Here is a 19,094-nt window from a genome sequence, read left to right on the forward strand (position 1 = left end):
ATAGGAGAGTATACCCACTTCCTGGGTAACCTACCCATGTCCCTAGTAGTGCAACCACTTCATCAACTACCACTACACCACTGTGGCTGTGCCTATACTCTGTGAATCTAGGGTTTCATCATGGTTACGTTACTTAACCAACATTGTTGCCATGGTAAACACTTGTCAACGGACAGCACCCACCTGTCACTAAAGTAGCCTTGCCCTTACTTATGAATTAACTTTAAGCATTAATAACATTTGAACGAGACAGTAGACATAGAAATTAATCCCCCATACAGTTTTCATAAATGGGGAAATTAGCCATAGAGACCAAATCTCTTTTTTGTACCAGGCTGTAAACAAGGTCTATGGAGATTGACTTGCTCTTGGAGCCGGCCTCAGTAGCCATTCAAAGAACTACAGTTTTTGGCACTTCCATCTTGGCTTTATTTTTCAGCCCTGGAAGTTACCACTTAGTTCAGACACCCTTTATGATGATACTAAATTGACCATTGGTTTAGCACCAAACAACTGGCTCAAAACATGGTTCAAGGAAGTTAAACTTGCATTTAGAAAAACGCACAAAATTGCCGGCCTCCCACTACGCCTTCAGATGGATTTAAGTAAACAATAATGGAGCAAATGTATTTGCTGCTCCAGTCCTTCTGCTAAGATGCAACTTGGGCTATAAAAGCACATTTATTTTCCCAAATAAATTGCAGGCGAGCGTCAGACACATCACTTTGCCTGTATTAGAAGGTAATGCCCCATGACAGGCTGTAATTACCCACAGACGAGAGCCTCAGCTGTAGAGAAACAGGAAAGCAGAAAGGCAGGAGAGAATTGGTGTGTGTGGTTGTATCTGTGCATGTATCTGAATTGATGTGTGTGTTTGAGTGTGTGCGGCAGGCTCTGACTCAGCACATCCTCACGGGCCTCAGAGGCAGCTGACTCTTTTATTACCTAATCCAGTTTAGGAGATAAATCCGGCCCGTAATCTAATATTCGCATAAATGATTCCCGCTATATACATGAATCCCTGACTTTAGCTATAACCACAGCTCGCAGACTACGGCAATGAAAAGAACGCCCACACAAGACGGCATTTATACTTGTCTTTTTTTCCACTAATTGCCACTGTGAATACTCATCGAATAGTTCATACCTGCCTAATGGTTTGATATTTACAACGCCTAAGCACAGCAAGTTTAGAGTGGTGAAAGGTTGCTCTGGTTCATGCCATTTTCCTCCTTTGCTCTCCCTGTTACGCCTTATGGGTGAAAGCCAATATGAAACATGGCTTCCAATGTCAGCTTTCATCTTTCCAAAGTCTCCCCAAACCTTGCTCTGTACCTAATAGTGCCCTTCAGGCATGAGCCAGGCCACAGCCCTGCTCTCTGAGACCGGTGAAATACCCAGCAGCGCCTTGGACACATGTCCAGCCAGGCACCGGGACTAACTGAGGTGAAAGCTCAGTGAACAAATCCCTCAGAGATACTGTGTCATGTATCGTTTCACTTTCCCTTTACACTCTCATTTTTCTTCTGCTCACAATCCTAATATTTGCCAGGCGATGCTAGCGTTTCCACAGAGCAGTCTGTATTTGTTCAGTGCCTGTAAAGCCAGCCATGTTAAATGAGCCGGGACGATTGTCATCCACCATGTCTTGCTTTCTCCTTTCAATTCCCATTTATTGTTTTATCCTTCTGTTATTTCCATGGAATCAAACTGGTATGTGTTTGTATTCCCTCGCTACATTTCTCATTTATCAGACAGCAATGTTTAATCAGTTTATTATCCAAGTTTAATCTTGACATTGTCAGGCGTAACTCAAATGAGGCACAGGGGGAATAAAGATGTGGAAAATGCCACTTGACCTCTTGGAAACATCACAGTGAAACACAAACTGTAAGGCAGCAATTCACTCCAGAGATTAGGGTTGTGTGGGAGAGAGATCCAACACAGCAAATAAAGTCGGAAATAAAGGATGGTCAATACGAGTTCTTAAGGTCAGTGCACCAATAAAAAGCATTGCGAGCTTCTTGAATTGTCGTTTTGCATGACAAGTCCCTTTTTCACAGCGTGGCAAGGACAATGGCTACAAAACCTGACTGCTGTGTTTGTACAGAGTAAATGACTTCTTCAACTTGAATTAATTTATGTAAATAAACAGGATGAGGCACAATACAGGGCCACTGTCTGGTGATTATATACTTCCTCCCAGCCGACGCACCTGTCTTGCTTCTGTTTGGGAGTAAATGCTTATCTGAAGTCTTTGAAAGTGTTGAGGAAAAGATTCGACAGCAAGAGTGGCAGGTTGGCGTTGTGGTTAGATGATCCTGTAACCAGAGGGTCACTGAGTTTGGCCCCACAACAGTCTTTTTGTCTATCTTGTTGAAAGTCTTTTGGAAGACACTGAACGCCTCCCTGCTCATACTGCAGAATCCTCCGATATAAATAAGAAGCAAGGAAAGGCTATAAACATAACAAAATTAGGCATCCACATTAAAGATGATCCCAAATCCATCGTTGAGGCACATTAAGGCACTAGAAAATTGACAAAAAATTTCATTGTATAACAAAAAAGATAACCAGTAAACCTTTCCAAAGAAATAATTATGCAGTAATGGCAAAGTAGTATACAAAACCATAATATGACACTGCCCCAAAATATAATTAACTTGTACAAAAACACACAATTTGGTCTTTTGCCTCATTATATACTTAAGACATACTTTCCTCACAGAATGACCATTTGAATATCAGTTATTCATGCCATGTTAGCTTGAAAATGCGAAAAAAAAACCCGTTATTTTTCTCGCATGCCTCCGTGGAAAATGGCGAAAATACTGATTTATTGATTGACTGGGGACCACAGCAAAACTGTATCAAAACATCCGTTATCAAACTCAACAAAATGTGCAACATGAGCAAGTGGTAACCGAGTGACAAAAACTGCAGTTCCTAAAATGGCCACTTGAGGCTGGCTCCACAAGTGAGTCAATCTCCATAGACCCCCATGTTAAAATACCCAAATTTACAGCAGAAATAAACATGTTTACATCCTGGTACACATACGGGTTTTGGTCTCTATAGCTACATATAACCCAACTTTTATAACTATTTTTTTTATGGCTTTAGGTCTCATCCAAATACGGTCACTTCTGGCTCCAAAATGCCAAACTCAAGACTTCAAAACAAGTGTCCACAAACCAATGGGTGATATCACGGTAGCTATGTCCATTATTTCATGCAGTCTGTGAGTATAATCCAAGTCTCATTTATCCAATCATATGCTCAGTACTTCCAAAACATGCATTTTTGGCTAAAAACTTCAACAAAAACTTCTTCAAAGCAAGACTCTAGCACTAAGGTTTTAGTGACAATGCATGTCATTAAAAAGTTCTGAGCATACGACTAGATAAGTGAGACCTGAATTATACTGCATGAGTTGTGAGAGCTTGTAAACAGATATATTGATACAGTTTTGCTGTGGTCCTAAATCAATCAATAAATATACGTTTGCTAATTTCCATGGAGGCATGCAAGAAAAACAAACTTTTACAAATTCAAGGTAACACGGCATGACTAACTGATCTACAAATGGTCAATTGTGGGTGAAGAGTTCCTTTATGAAACCATAGTTATGTACTTAATATGGTTTTATCCACTGTAACTGTGGTTGAGAGTTTACTTTCTACTGTTTTTTCACTCCCTAATTTTGGGTCACACAATTTAATATGGAGCAAGCATTTTGCTATGTAACTGCAAGCACATGTCTGCTGTACAGCAATTGCACATGATACAAAACCTAATTTGGGAACAGCTGAACAACCCCTTTGACAGAAGGTCATATCTTATCATGGGGTATAACCTCTGTGCATGTTTGTGTATACAGTTTTATAAGTACAGGAGTATTATTTTTCCTTTCTATTATCACCTCGTACCCAGCAATTAAAACACAAACAGTCAAAATTTGCGTGTCCACTTCCCCCATCATCTAAGAGTGCACCAGTTTAATGCCCTGCCCAGTGTCCAGTATAGCTGGTGGGAACCATGCTAGTTTACACCTCCTGAAGCAGCGCAGGCACACGCTACATATCCAGAACAGGTTGAGGCCACAACACCAGTTGGAGAGATGCACCATGGGATACGTAGCTTTGGGAAAGTGGGTCTTCCAGTGCTTGGCCACATCACTTCCAGTGGGCAGGTGAAGTGTGTAGTCGCTCCAGCGCTTGGACACACCGTACACGGCCATTACAGTCCGTCCCTTTTCTGACCACTGGGTGTTGCTGTCCGGGTTGCAGTTGAACTCCACCCATTCGGCAGTGAAGTCCCCGAGGAGGGGGATATCTCCAACCTCTGGGTCCACCCTAGTGACGGACAGCTCAGCTCCCTGCACGGCTACATAGATGCCCTCAACCCGGCGTATCTCCTTCACCCAGGGGAGGGAGTTTTCAGTATCCAAGACAAGGATGAGACGGGAGCAGTGGCCGGCGTTCTTCTCCTTCCACAGCTCCAGCAACTGGGCCAGGTGAAGACTCTCACCTCCTGCAAGAGATGAGGTTAGATATTGAGATGGAGAAGGGAGTGAGAGAAAGTGTTGGGAAGAAAGTGTTTGAATCAAAGAGTGAGGAACAGGAAAGAAGAGAATGATAAATCCCTATGTTTAGTATTTTAAAAGTCTTTTTGAACTACACAGTGTCTCTGTAGAATGAGCCAGGTTCATTTTTATGTTTTTACATAGCTAAAACTCTGAACCAGACCCACTTATAAAGATATAAAGTGGTTATAGAGTCACTATTGGTTCAGTGTCGTGTTCAAGGACATTTCAACAGGACACATGGCTGTTGATGGACACAGTGGCTTTGCATGGATCAATCATGTCAACTTTCACTTGCGAGACTGTCTGTCTGTCTGTCTAACTGCTGTCATGACAACCCCCACAAACTGCACAAAGACTCTGTTTTCCAGATGGCAGCTCCAAAGTACAAAGATCAGAGCTGTGGTACCTCGCCAGCAGATGCACAAAATTATTTCCGTTACCCCAAAATCATCATTTACTCTAGGAAAAGTGCAAAGTAAGTAAATAAGAGCCGAGGAGAAAAATGACTCCTACTGTTGGCCACAGAGCAACTCAACCAAGGCCGATGATTTATATTTGGATATGAAATTGGGTTCTTTCCACATGGCTAAAAATCTACAACAAGCCGATTTAGAGACACTGCCGTTGCATTACTAAAGCAATTTGCAGGCATGTATCCACCGTGATAACACCAGTAAAGACAAACTGCTCCTTTAATGGATTCCTGTATAATTTAGGACTGGACAACACTGCCACACTAAGTCTTTATAACTGTAGTGAAAACAGCATTTGAAATCTGCGACTGTTCCTAATTGGGATCTCTGCCAAAACAAGCCCACTTTTTCAAAATGTGTACAATTATCCCCCGAACAGCGACTGAGAACGTCCCTTCAGGATGGTGACAAAGGGAAGTGATTATCTTTTCAGTGGGGTTTTTTTTTTCTTGTTTGCAGCAGTACGCGGAGATAATGTGTCAAGTAATCTTTGAACAGAGGCGCCGGAGCTGACACGGTGTTAACCTGCTGTGATTCTCATTTCTGTTGAGGGAATGCTCGTGTCACAGCAGAACGTCTAAAACTTTCACAGAATCTTCTCTACTGGAACCAAACTTCTGTGCTGAGTCCTTCACAGATATTCTTTTTCCTGTCTCATTCGTCTGATCTGTGCAAATCGGACTCTGACTGACAGAGAGGAGGGGAAATGAAAAGAATGGAAATCAGACTGTAATGCAAATTCAGTTTGCAAGGAGAATACCATATCTACCTAATGCCATCAAACGGCAGCTCTGCAGTAAATACTGCCTTTTTTATTCAATTTTTGTTGTGTTCAACTCTGAGTCAAGTCTGCAGTAATTAGTGTGAGAGCTGGCACAGATCTCACACTGTTGTTATCCACTATTCATTTTTATTTCACTATCTACTTCTGTACTGTTTGTTGTAGAAACTTTATTTTAACAACGTATGCTAATGTCTTTATTCTATGAAGTTTCAGTGATTTTACTTTTTTTTTTTTTTTTAGCAAAGAAAAATACACAATAGCAGAATATGGAAGGATTTAAAGTTCAACTACAAGCGCAAAGGTTACGTGATGTCAGATGCCCCATCTGGAAATGCTTACTATATTAAAACATGGTTCCAACAACGCCACCATGTGATAAGTAACATGTCTTACGTTTTGAATAGTAACTCATTAACCTAGAGGCGTAGCAAAACAATATTTGCCAATGTGTTCCTTGGATAATGCCGGTTCAATGGGTATAGACCAAATCACAATGTTACAGTAGCTTCTGGGTTGAGAACCGATGCATTTTGTACATAAAATCAATTTCCACTGAGCAAACGCCACCTGAAAAAGGCCCAACTAAAAAACATGAATATCGGTGTACGCTATTTTTAGAATATTTACACCACGTTACCTTGCTGTTTCACAGCCTTTCTTACGGGGAACCGAAGTCGATATCTCAAGGCTACCAGACTTCATTGACAAAAACGTAACATTTTACTTCGCAGAACACAACCGGTCAACCGCTGCCTCAGTTGGTTAGTTTGTACTGTAAAGCGGCGAAAATATTCCAAATACAGTGTACACTGCTACTAGTACTGAGTTTTTTAGGTGGCTAAAATATGTTTTGCTTTGGTCCCCATCCACAGCAGTACATTGCTTTGCTTCCGATAGATTTGGTTTATCAAATAACAATGATAAGTTGTATTTTTATAGCACTTTTCAAAACAAATTTACAAAGTGCTTTACAAACATAAAAAGAAACGGGCAAAAATTAAAGAAAGACACGAGAGGGAGTAGAATAAGTGAAATAATACAATAAGGGAATGCCTTTGTATATAAATAGATTTTAAGATATGACTTGCAGATAAAAGTGGGTTCAGGCCATTAACCTCGTGAAAGTACATTTATGAAAGTGTGTTTTTAAGAGGGATTTAAGAGAGGATAAGGAATTTACAAGTCTGATCTCCTCAGACAGGAGGAGTGGTGAAGAGTCGGGCCCCTAAGAGAAAAGTCGCCGCCAACCTTGGTCAACTAACTAGCCTTGATTGTGGAATGGCCAGCAAAAACATTAGCAAAGCAGCACCGTACATAAAATAAGTAAAGCAGACACGTCAGCTAGGTCAGGCCACTATGACAGAAATAAACAAGTTTGCCGATTTCACATATCTCTGAGTTTCTCTGAGTTTGTTTTGATCACTGACTGTTTGTCTGTAATTGGATACCAAACTTCTAAAGGCCTAGCATGATGTACTTAACTGGCCATATCTCCTCTGTGTTAACCTGAATTGCAACCAGATTTGCTAATGTTGTACGTACAGTCAAACTGCTAAAGTGTGTAACATCTCATACAATTCAACCCACAGAGAACATTACAGTAACATGAAAACCTGACCTACAATTTTGATGACTTCAATCCAATCAATCTTGGATCTCTCTATTAGCATGTGCATGTCCCACCTTGTAGCCATTAGGAAAGCACCACTATACTACTTATTAAGTACTGTATCTCTATAATGTAATATTCCAGGGTAACCAAATTCAGCAACACTGTACAGATACAGATGCTGAAAGAATCTGTAGCGTTTCATACAATTTCACCTGTTGGTGGCGCTAAACAACTTGAAAAACTGCTATAGTAGCAGCAGCCACAGCTGAAAGCAGCATCAGCCAACAGCGTCTAGCGCTCACACGCATTTTCTTCAGGGAATGCACATTCTGTATACTGACTGTTGATCTGTGTTAACTATTTGCCAAGTCTGAGAGATGAAACTGATATCCATCTTACAGTTCACTGTGATGATTGGCAGTGTTAAATATAATCTTTTTTATAATATAATCTTTTTTGTTTGTTTACAAAAGCTGTTTTGACCTGAGGCCACTGCGTGACTCTTGGCATCCTACAGGGAAGCTTTCATAGACAAACCTGCTGTGAAAAATGCATCAGCAAATGCCAGAATAAATTATTCTTGTTCTACATGGAAGTTAAAGTAACTGTGCTCATCTTCTTAATTGAATTAAGATATCAGGAACATGTAATGTTCAATAATAAATCATGATGCCTATTAATAAAGCAGAGTTTTTTTAGGGAGCTATTATTGTATAATAACACTGCGCTCCCCAACTTTTGTTTGTCTGATGTACGTTCACTGCCCTGTCAGGTCACCTTGACTACCCCTTCATGGACACCACCCGTCATATTCCAAGTGTGTTCATTTCAGTGAATTTTAAACTGGAGGTTATTTAACACTGTTAACTATGCAAAAGTGGAAATGTTAGATTGTTTTATTCAACAAAACTGTAAAGGAAATGTTTAGGTGTTGCACCTGATTCAATATGCAAGTATTTATTTTAACCAAATTGTAATCTACACATTCCCTAGCAACTGCAGAAGTACCCCTGGTTGACAATCCCTGTAATTATAGGTCAACTCTACAGGTGGTGGAAATGTAGCTTGGAAGAATGGTTTGGTTTGTTTATTGGATGGCAGGTGTTTATCAGTGTGGGTTGTATTTATTATAATCTTCTGTTAATTGTCGCTGCATGCACTTTAATGTGACGCACATTGTGTTAACCTATAACAAAATATGCTAAATATGCTAGCATGCATCTGAAGATCGTATCCTGAATAACTGAGGGGATGTAACTGTGAAGACTTTTCATTTTTCACAAAGGTACAGAATATGTGGGGTTCTTACCAGCCAGAGCCCAAGACCCGGTGCCTTTGTGTGTGTGCCCACTGTAGAAAATCAGATAGGTGTCATGACGGGGCCCGTCCGCTGTTCGAAGCTCCAGAAAGTTGCGCAGCTTCGTCTGCACGGTCTCCATCGTAACACCACTGGTTGAGTAGTCGCAACCAAACGTCTGGATCATGTGGTGGGAGAAGAGGCGCTGCACGTTGTTCAGCATACCTGTTGAGCGCGTGTTCAGCTGTTGTACCTGCTCAGGTGGCAGGAGAGTGGGCTGGCCATCAGCGCTGGACAAAAGAGAGAGATAAGAGCATGTGAGGAAAAGCTTTTTTAATCTTTTTTTTTTTTTTCCCCCATCTACTCCGAGGGAGACTTGAGTTAGGTGGCTTGTCAGAAGCAGAGAGACGGGGCGCAAGCAAATGATAGATGAATGAGTGAGAAGTTGATAGTCTGACACACCGGGGAGAGGAGACAGAGAGCAGAGGATGAGAGGAGATGGGGGGGGAGAGAGATGGAAGGAGTCGGAGTGGTGGATCACTGCTGAAGGAAATGACATTAGCCTCAGGGATGTAAAGGAAGTCAAGAATGAAAGGAGAGTAAGAAAATGGGGAAGAAAGGAGGGGATGTAGAGGAGAATTGAGCAGGGTGACAAGAAATGAGAATGGGAACTAAGGTTAAAGATAGTTGAGGGCAAAGTGATTTCATAAAAGTGTGTGACTGATAATAACAAGTGAATGATAACATGGAGGGGGCACACACACAAAGTCAAGGCTAGCAGCATCTCCGTGCAGCCATACATTTTCTTTCTCTTTCTGGACTTGATGTTATTCATGGCCAAGCGGATGGCAAAGTTGTATTTCACTCTTACAGACATCTGCATAACTGTGCCATCACATTGTGCTCTGTGCCCCCATTATCACCTTCAACCTCACTTTGAAAAGGACAGGTGAGAGTTGTCTTTATCTAAATATGGACACTCGTGGTAAGACAGCTTTCCATTTTATATTATTTTGTGTGCTTTTGGAAAGATAGATTTTATAATTTTTTTTATCATATTTTTAAGTACAGACAAGTACATTTCATCATGAATGCAGTTGACTCAAGGGGATACTGTCCTTCAGCATTCTTAGACATTTCCAAAGCTTTCGACACAGTTGACCTCTCTGTATTGTTACAGAGGCTGCTTAACATAGGGCTGTCCTTAAAAACCATTCAGTGGTTTGCAGAACTACTTCTGTGTTTTGAAAGCAAAGTGTTCAAGTCGATCGTGTATTTTCTAGCTTTCTGAAAATACAAAATAGTGTCCCACAGGACAGGGGTCCATTTTGGGTCGTATTTTGTTTTCAATTTATATCAGTGATTTGCAAAGTTATTAATACAAAATTTCATTTTTATGCCAATGACACCTTTTTGTATAGTTTTGCCTCATCTTTAGTGAGTGCGATTAAAGATCTACAACCTACTTTTAATCTTATTCAGTGGAATCTCTCGTTATTGAGACTCGTACTTAACCCTGACCAAAGTTACATTATTGTGAAGATCAAAGAGGACAGCGGATGTTGTATAGCAGATTGTTACTTTAAATAATAAGGTGATTGAATGAGTCTCAACTTACAAATACCTTTTTTTCCCCTAGAAAACAATCCATCTTTTACACATCATATCCAGTGTTTTACAAGAGACTCTGGGTAAGGCTGGTTTTCTTTTATAGAAACCAATGCTAATTCTCTTCTGATGCAAGGAAACAAATCAGTTCAAGTGACACTTTATCAGCAAGTGATTATGGTGGTATTTTCTATATGAATGCAGGTTCATCTTACTTGAAAATGTTAGATTCAGTTTACCATGCTGCACCGCAATGTGTCTCTGATTCGGGTTTCCAATCATTGCAGTTTGTATGAGAAAGTTGTTTGTCTTCTTTACGCAACCGTAAAATGGATCTCTTCTTCTTCTTTATGAGGCCACATTACATGAACTGCCTTCTTATTCATGTTCCCTACTGACTAAAACTATTAGTATCAACTATTGTACATCATTCTTGAACTCACATTGTCTTTGGTGAAAATGCTTTCCCTCATCTTGAATCAGCTACAAAGTCAACTAAAACTAGATTATATTTAAGGATGGGAAATTTTAAAAACAGTTGTAAGAATTGTTTGGCTGCTGAATGCACGTCTGGATACTGAATGCTGCCAATTTAATTCTTAGCTTTAAATTAGCTGTTTTAAGTCAGTTGCTTGTTTCTTGTATGTGGATTTTTTATACTTTTTGTTTCAACATTTTTCTGTTGTATTTTTGCTCTGTTTGTTCCTTTATGTAAAAGTTTTTAGGCTGCCGTTTTGGTCAGGACTCCCTCGTTTAAGAGATTTTCAATCTTAATGGGTATACTCCCGGTAAAGTAAAGGTTAAAAATATAAGAAAAACAAGACAACAACATTCTTGGCATGATGTAAACGTCTGTTATAAAGATGCACAAAACTTGGCCAGAAAATGACATGCTGCAACCTTTGCATGGCTTGCCAAGCTCACCGTTCACCTAAACCCATCTAATCTTTTCAGATCTCGAGGCACCCAGGGGAGTGAAGGCTTGTAGTTTCAGAATTCAGACCACATCTTTCCCTGTTACTCTCTCTCTTTCATCCTTAAAAAAAATCCTGTCCTTTTCTCCACAGCTCTCTCAAAGCTCCACCCCTCCTTCAACCTCTTTCACAATTCCTCCCCTTCCTTTGCACCGTCTGTCCCTTTTTTTTTTTACCCCTACCCTCCCTCACTGTTTACAACCTCAGCCCTCTCCTTGTGTTTTCTCCCTGTCGTCTCACCCTCCCTGTTTTACTCTGCGTGCCTCCCCTTCTCACCCCTATCTCTCTAATCTCCCTGTGGGGCTCTTGTCATTGTGAAAACATGATCTGCAGCCATCAAACAGCCTATTATACACTGCTGCATTCTCATCATGCTCTCAGTCCTCCCTATGGGCCCTGCACATACGGCCTCGCATACAGAGCATCTACAGCTCCAGTAGGACATGGGCCTGCATCCAAAACCACCTGGAGAGTTTAACATTAAGGCTGGCATCCCCTGAATGCTAAACCTAACTATCTGCTTAAAGATTCACCATACAATCAGTGGTCATAAACATATATACCAGCCAAAAATCTCCAAAGGCCAGATTTCAAGACCTGAGGGGCCCTCGATGATGCAAACACTAATGTAAAAGTGATGGCTAGCTCTTGCTGTTTAGGAGGAGGAGACGTGTCGGCATCATCAAAACTAAGTAAGCTATTTCACAAAATGCTTGGCCAACTGAGAGAGCACAAGGAGAAGCAGCAGCAACAGCAGCAGCTAATGGCTAGCCGCTCCAGCTGAACATCTTAGTATGCTGCAGAGGGAGCACTGGAATGATCCCTTAAGGGCCCAAACATTAGCACCATGTTTATGCATAGTTATTGGCCTATTTATCCAGTTGGTTTTGTGTTAACCGAGGAGGGAGCTGGAATGAGTGATCACATTTACCAGTGCATGTGATGCCAAGAAAGACTTCTGACGTGGGGCGAAGGCGGGCCAGTGTGTGTTTATACATGTAAATGGAGTGTTTTGCTGCTGCATAGTCTGTTTGAGTTGCAATTACAGTAGGAGTAATAGAGACCTAAAACAAATATGAAACATTCAAGTACCTCTGAAAGGATTACCCATTAAGTTAATTAACAAAAGTGATGAAACAATACATAAATTAATTGATTAGTAGATCAACAGAAAATTATTTTGATAATGGACTAATCAAGAAGTACTTTTTGTATCAAAAACACCAAATTATCTCTGGTTGCAGCTTCTTATGTGTGAAGATTTGTCTTTCCCTTTTCTAATGTAACATTAAACTATGTAATTTTGGGTTGTTGGTCAGACAGTCCAGAGGACAGCATCTTGGGCTTGATGAAATAGTCACAGGTATTTCCCACTATTTTCAGATTAAACTGACAAGAGATTAAACAAACAAGACTAGGTTAACACAAAGTATATGTCTGCACAATGTTTGAAACACTAGGGGGCTTTTAATTTGAAATGAGGAGTTTTAATTTGAACAGGAATTGGCTGTGGCTATATACCCAGTCGGACTTTCGTTGGCTGGAGCTGTACCCGCTGATAAAACTCATTTTCTCTCGATTTAACACAACCCTCTCCTCTTCATCTCCGGCCAGGAATGTACATCCTCGCACGACCAGTGGTGGATGAACAGCCTTTGGCCACTATGAGAGCCAAGCACCGCTGATAATGATAGTGCGTAAAATGTCCTATCGGCACTAACACATCATATTCACTTCAATTTCAATCACATTTTATAGATTTAACAATGCCTGGTGCCACCCCACTTACTTGAAAATGATGCTGTTACTTGCTGCTACTGCATCATTTAACTGATGTTTGTGTTAGTTTGTCTTTGTGAGTGTGTATGCTTTTCTATATTCCTGTGTGTCCCCTCTCTTCAGTACCTGCAATAAGCTGTAGGTATGACCAGGGCATAGCCGACACAAGTTCCCCCCAGGCAGCTGCCCAGCTCGTGGAACAAGCCGTGGGTCAGAGACTCCAAAGGCAGCACCACCAGCAGAGCGCTGAGAAAGAGGCCGTTGGAGGGCTGCAAAAAAGCAAAAGAATCAGAGTCACTTTCATTCATCACTTACAGCTTGTACCGCAGCAATCAGACCAGGCTAATTGGTGGTGACACTTGGCAAGACAGTTATACAATACAGGACTGACACAGTGTTATTATCCCAGGACAAAACATGACAGGACCTAACTAAATGGAGACACAATGCAGAGTATGACAGCCGACTAAACATACATCACAAGGATCCATTCAAAACAGAATAATTACTGCAGTGTATGAGCCTGCACTTTCTGGACTGCCTTGATTCTGTAGAATAAATGATTCTATCATCTTGTCATCTACTTGAAGTTTCTTTTCTCCATACAGTACTAATCGTCAACTAACCACACACAAAACTTAATTCTTGCACATTCACTTATATACTCAAATAAATAAAGATAAAGCAGATGTTGTGCCACAGAAAACTGTTAGGCTTTAACTGCAATCAATTGCTTGAGTCACTGTGATGGTATGCTGTGCAATTCAGCATCCTCAAAAAGCTACTCTGATTTCATAGCATAGCAATGTATCTGAGAACACAAATCAATACCTGCATGGTTAAGTGGAACCACACTCGAGTTTGCAGAATATATTGAACTGCCTAAGGTATGCCCGAGGTGAAAAATGTGTTATACTCAGGCACTGAACTTTTATGAAGTTGTGTACCCCTTAAATGCATAACGCTATATTGTCCAGCACCTGAGTATAGTAGTATAAACAAAGAAAGTATAAACAGTATAAAGAGGACTCTACAATATAAAGCAATCCAGCAGTGGTTCTCGCAGATTGTGAATTGGTTTGCAGTAGTAGACCCCAAGGTATAAGAGCAGCGGGATGCTCATGAGCAGCTCTGCGCTTAAAGGGGAAGTACACCCATTTTCAAAATTCATGTTATCCAAAAATATTAGTAAACATGAACAACTCTCTCCTAAATTAAAAAAAACTACAGTGCTAAAAATCTAATTTGTGATGTTTGCTTCATAGACGATGATTTGAGAAAGATGTTCAGACATATTGTATGGTTTCCTTGAAAATAAAATATTGGATTTCTTAGTTTAAGTGGTGTTCCCCTTTAACAGCATTGCATAGGCTGACTTCCTATTTGAAAAGTCCTCTACACAATAGCACAATTATACCACTTGTCATTCAGTCCATACTTTCAAATCCATTTCAATGCAGGTTTCTAAAGGGAGCTGTAAGACATACAACATCAATAACACTGTCTTTAAATGGAAAAATCTATATGTGGGTCTTCCGTTATAAATTCAATGAAATGCAGTGAATCCAAGGTAACACTACAAACTGTGTCCTTAAACATCTTCATAGAGTTGAGTCAACACCTCTCTGAACATTGTTGGTTTCAAAGGCTGTATTTATTGCTGAGATTGCATGAAATTGTACAGACGCTGCTGTTATTTAGTGTGTGTGCATGAGAGATACATGGCTATAAGTGGTTGTCCACATATATATATTGTATACTGTGTATACGTCACCAGTGTAGGCACATAAAAGGCTGTGAAACATCATAAACACACACAACAAGAGCGAAACACTAACTTCCTCATATGTGGATGCAGACAGTCCCCTGTTTTCTCAGGCAAATTTGCAACTGACATCAACAATGTGCAGATCTCAAATTAGGACTCAGGCCCATGAGACTCTTACAAGGTAAACGTCTAATAAGGCTAAATAAGTTATTGCTGCTCTTTATGCAAGTAGATAGGGATATTAAAGTCCTAATTAAATTGGTTCCGCATGAGAGCAGAAGTGCCTCAGCTTGGAGAGTGACTACAAACCACACACTGCCACTGGCATCTCTCACCAGACTTTATAACATGGGTGTATGATATGTTTATAGAGGCCTTGTCATGAAACTCAAAGTGCTGTGAGAGGGAGAATAATAGCAGCCACAATTTTCTAATAGGTTTTCTATTAAAGTATTAAAATTCTAATATGACTATAATGATGCTTGCAATAAAAATACAATAGGGCAATGAATGAAATACATTTTATCTTCATATGCTTTGCAAACTTTCTGATAATGATAATATTTCTGACATGGATAATAAAGTAGTAGTAACCTCCCTACCTGCCAGGACACAGCTCCCATTATGACTGTTGACAGGATACTAAAGAACACCAGCCGTTCTGAGATGAGGCAGAAGTGTCGGATGCCCCTGGAGGCCATGACTTGGTTGAGACTCCGGCTACTGGATCGCTGCGCCCGCCAGGCTTTCTGACACTCACTCAACTTGGTGTGGAAGCCCCATATTGTCATCAGCAGAATGATGTGGCAGATGGACCAGAAAAGGCCAAAAAGGCAAAAGCCTGGGATCACCAGATACCAGAGCTCCAAGTAGCCAAGCTATATGAGGCAAGGAAAAAAGTGTCATTGCAGCTAGCCTTACATTTTATTACTGAGATATAGAAAATAATGTATCGCCATGCAAAAATACTGTTTCATAAGGGTTAGAAATTGTAAGAAAAGGACTGGGTTTGAAAGTCACACAGAAGCCCTAAAGACTCCCGTAATGGAAATGTCAATTTTCTCACAAGACAATTTTTGCAAAATGCTGAGTGTACCTTCAAGGCAGCCAGGACAAAGAAGGCCAGCTCAGTCACACTCAGAGGCAGCAGAGACAGCCTCCTCCACACCCTCCCCAGGGAGAGCACTGGTATCCAGCGCTCACTGGGCCCCAGCCCACTGAAGTACACGTCCAACACGGGCTCGCACAGCAGCCTGCCCAGGTAGCAGCCTAAAGCATAGGGGTTAGCTGTGATGCCTAAGGCTTGGAAAAACACAAGGGACGTAATCAAGGCAAAACTGACCAGGTTAGGTAAAGCCAGAAGGGATTTCATCCTTAAGTCCACAATAAGAGCCCCTAGGGCCACCACCAAACCAATTATGGCCACTGACTTGTGAAGAAGCATGGTGGTGCTGGCAATGCCAAATCCCAGGAGCTCCAGTAGCTCAGTTGACGTTAGCAAAGTGGGTTTGTAACGGATGGAGCTGCATATTCGCTCAGTTACAGCCCAAACTGTTTTCATGACAACACTGGCTAAGAGAAGATAGTTGGCGACCAGCTCCTTTACATTTGAGTCCAACGCGGGGCTGTTGAGGAAGCACAGAAGCCCGAGCAAAAAGCCAAACCACAGATGGAACAAGCTGAGACTGGCTTTCTCCATGGCAAAGTAGTAATGGAGGATGCTGGCAATCCCCAGGACAAAGAGGCCCAAGATGAAGATGACAAGGATCATCGGTTCGCTTGTGACCTCCCAGCGTACATACATGCCAACGCATACTGCCACCAGGAGGTTGACGCTGGACAGGTAACCCAGGCAACGCACTGATGTGAACATGTCCACCTCCTTGGGTCCATCGACCGTCAGCTCCTCTTCCTCCTCCTCACGATCCATGGTTGCTTTGATAACACTTAAACAAATACAGTCACTTTGATCCAGTCAACTTCTCTAGGGTTGCACAGGATTGCAAATGGAGGGCCACGCCTCTGGATGACATTCTCCAAAATCAACCCCTGAGGACAAATTAAAAAAAGCAGTGTTAATCAAATTACTACATATCCATTCATTATAATTATCAATACTATTATCCTATTGTCTGTTGCTATCCAGACTTATATTTGTCATTCTTCTTGGTTATTAATAGCCAGATAAATTAGTGAACTACTTGTTCTAAAATCAGTTTTCTCGTCATTTACACGGAGCTAATAAAATGTCTTTCTAGATGGATACAAGTAAGCTACAGCATGATTTACTAGACTTAATTAAACATAAAACTAAGATGGTTAAGACAATAATAAGCAGCAAAATAGTCGAGCTAAACGTATAAAGTTGCTTTCACCGTCTCAACCGATTTAAACAGAGACTGCGGCCCTGCTGTCAGTTTGTGACGATGTGGCACCGCTGGAAAGTTTGCTAACTTCAAACTAGCTAATAGCCTCCCTGCTAACTTCTCGTTTTCGGTAAGCCAACTCGCTGGTTCACGTTTAAATACTGTATTTTCTACCGCCAAAAGAACGAGTAAAAGCTCTTGCAAAAACTGCAATGTAGGCACTGTGAAAAAAACTGTAGATAAAGTCTTTATCGTGAAAATGTTGCTTACATGTTATTTGTTTGGATGACAGCAGCTACGCTTCCGGATTCCAGAGTACGGCATCTCGCAAGTGTCAAAATAGTCAAGCCATCGCTTTTCAGACTGGGAATATTGATATACTTTTTCCAGTAGATTTGAGTACAATAACCGGCGAAAACTTAACATCAAGCGGTAGAATTTCTTAAAGCGTCGCCTCGGTCCAACTGTAATGCTGTGCCAGAAAAAAGTAATGTATTATTTCTTTTAATGAGACTTCCACCAGCATATTGATGATTTTATGTGGAGAAAATAGATGCTGTATGGAGTAACGTTAGGGGGAAAGCATATGGACAGAAATACGGTAAATCAGAAAAGGAATACCCCAATAATCAGAAGAGGTTATTATGTATATTTCATAATACTGTAGCCTATCTGCTTGAGTGTTAAGTCACATAAGAGGTTGTTCTGATGCTTACTGAATATGTGATAAGCCTGGTCAGATCATACTTAAACTGATTTTCATTGTTAATCTGCCTTTGTTAAAACTGTGGTAAAATATGAAAAATAAAATTATGGCGATATTAACAGACACAAGCATTGCTATATTTTCAAATTAAAAAAAGTACTGATATTTTTTCCCCTAGCCAAAATACTTAAGTGTGTAATTGTCCACCACAAAGGCATCCTTTCTTAACACGTTTGATAAATTGTATAGAGTTTATCACTACTTGTATTTTCTGTTTAATGGGTTAGGGTAAAAGCTTTTCCAAGAGCTTTCTTCCGCTGATAAAAGTCAACAGAGACCAGTTTAATTTATTGGAGGTCCTACTTTTTTACAACATAATATCAGGCAAGGCTATAATATAAGATACATATATTGCGCCTATAGGATAGCCCAACCCTAGCCTTCAATTTGGCAAATATTATAGGCTTTTTTCCTTGGTTTTCTTTGCCACAGCAGACAGTACTTGTCATTGTAGGACTTGCACAGGTGGAACTAATAACAATTACAAGGGCTCTGCTGCAGTGATCAGTGGAGTTAATTACACCTGGGCTTTCTCTGCCACAACTTGTCAAAATGTGTGTGTGGAAAAAGGCAGGATTGATGTTCATGGCAGAGACCCTCAAACTTTGGACATATTGGGAAAAAACTCATCAAACAAAAAATGTTGCTGTTAAGCACTGTTACTGGCTTTGATTGCAATCATTTTTTAACTTAAGAAAGCTCAGGATGTTACTAAGGAAATGCAGTATTCATGATTCAACATTTCAGAAATATACAAAAATAAGTCATGCATGCTGGCTGTTGGGTTACATGAGGAGCTTGATTTTATATACACTACTGAAATATTAAAAAAAAAAATCAGGCAAGACACATTATTATGAAGAAAATACTGTTGCACAAGTAGCATCTGGAGGAATCAAATTGACTCTAAAATCATCTGTAAAACGTCCAGAATAGTAAAATTCCTGTTTATGGCTGCATATTTCTGACTATTAATACCAATGAAAAACCTTTTACTTGCTCCAATCCTGCAACTTGCACCACAAAAGTCTGTATCATGGGCTTTGTAGACCAAGATAAACCCATTGGCCTCTAGGATA

The 19,094-nt window shown here is 40.5% G+C and overlaps 1 protein-coding gene across 2 annotated transcripts; it reads right to left on the minus strand.

The window, feature by feature from the left end:
- Window positions 1–1,763: 1,763 nt before the first annotated feature.
- Window positions 1,764–17,576, minus strand: tmem168a (transmembrane protein 168a). Of its 2 annotated transcripts, none has more exons than XM_033615150.2 (6): window positions 17,520–17,576; window positions 15,980–16,932; window positions 15,486–15,761; window positions 13,242–13,384; window positions 8,767–9,044; window positions 1,764–4,533 (listed from the first exon to the last, which is right to left on the minus strand). In XM_033615150.2, exons 2-6 carry the CDS (start codon window positions 16,811–16,813, stop codon window positions 3,983–3,985), a joined length of 2,082 nt encoding a protein of 693 aa, XP_033471041.1. In that variant the 5' UTR covers window positions 16,814–16,932; window positions 17,520–17,576; the 3' UTR covers window positions 1,764–3,982. The 2 variants fall into 2 exon arrangements, with proteins under 2 accessions (XP_033471041.1, XP_078021238.1); XM_078165112.1 differs by lacking the exon at window positions 17,520–17,576 and adding an exon at window positions 17,259–17,402.
- Between the last annotated feature and the right edge of the window lie 1,518 nt (window positions 17,577–19,094).

This window comes from Epinephelus lanceolatus, chromosome 23, assembly GCF_041903045.1.
Source record: "Epinephelus lanceolatus isolate andai-2023 chromosome 23, ASM4190304v1, whole genome shotgun sequence".
NCBI classification, from domain to species: domain Eukaryota; kingdom Metazoa; phylum Chordata; class Actinopteri; order Perciformes; family Serranidae; genus Epinephelus; species Epinephelus lanceolatus.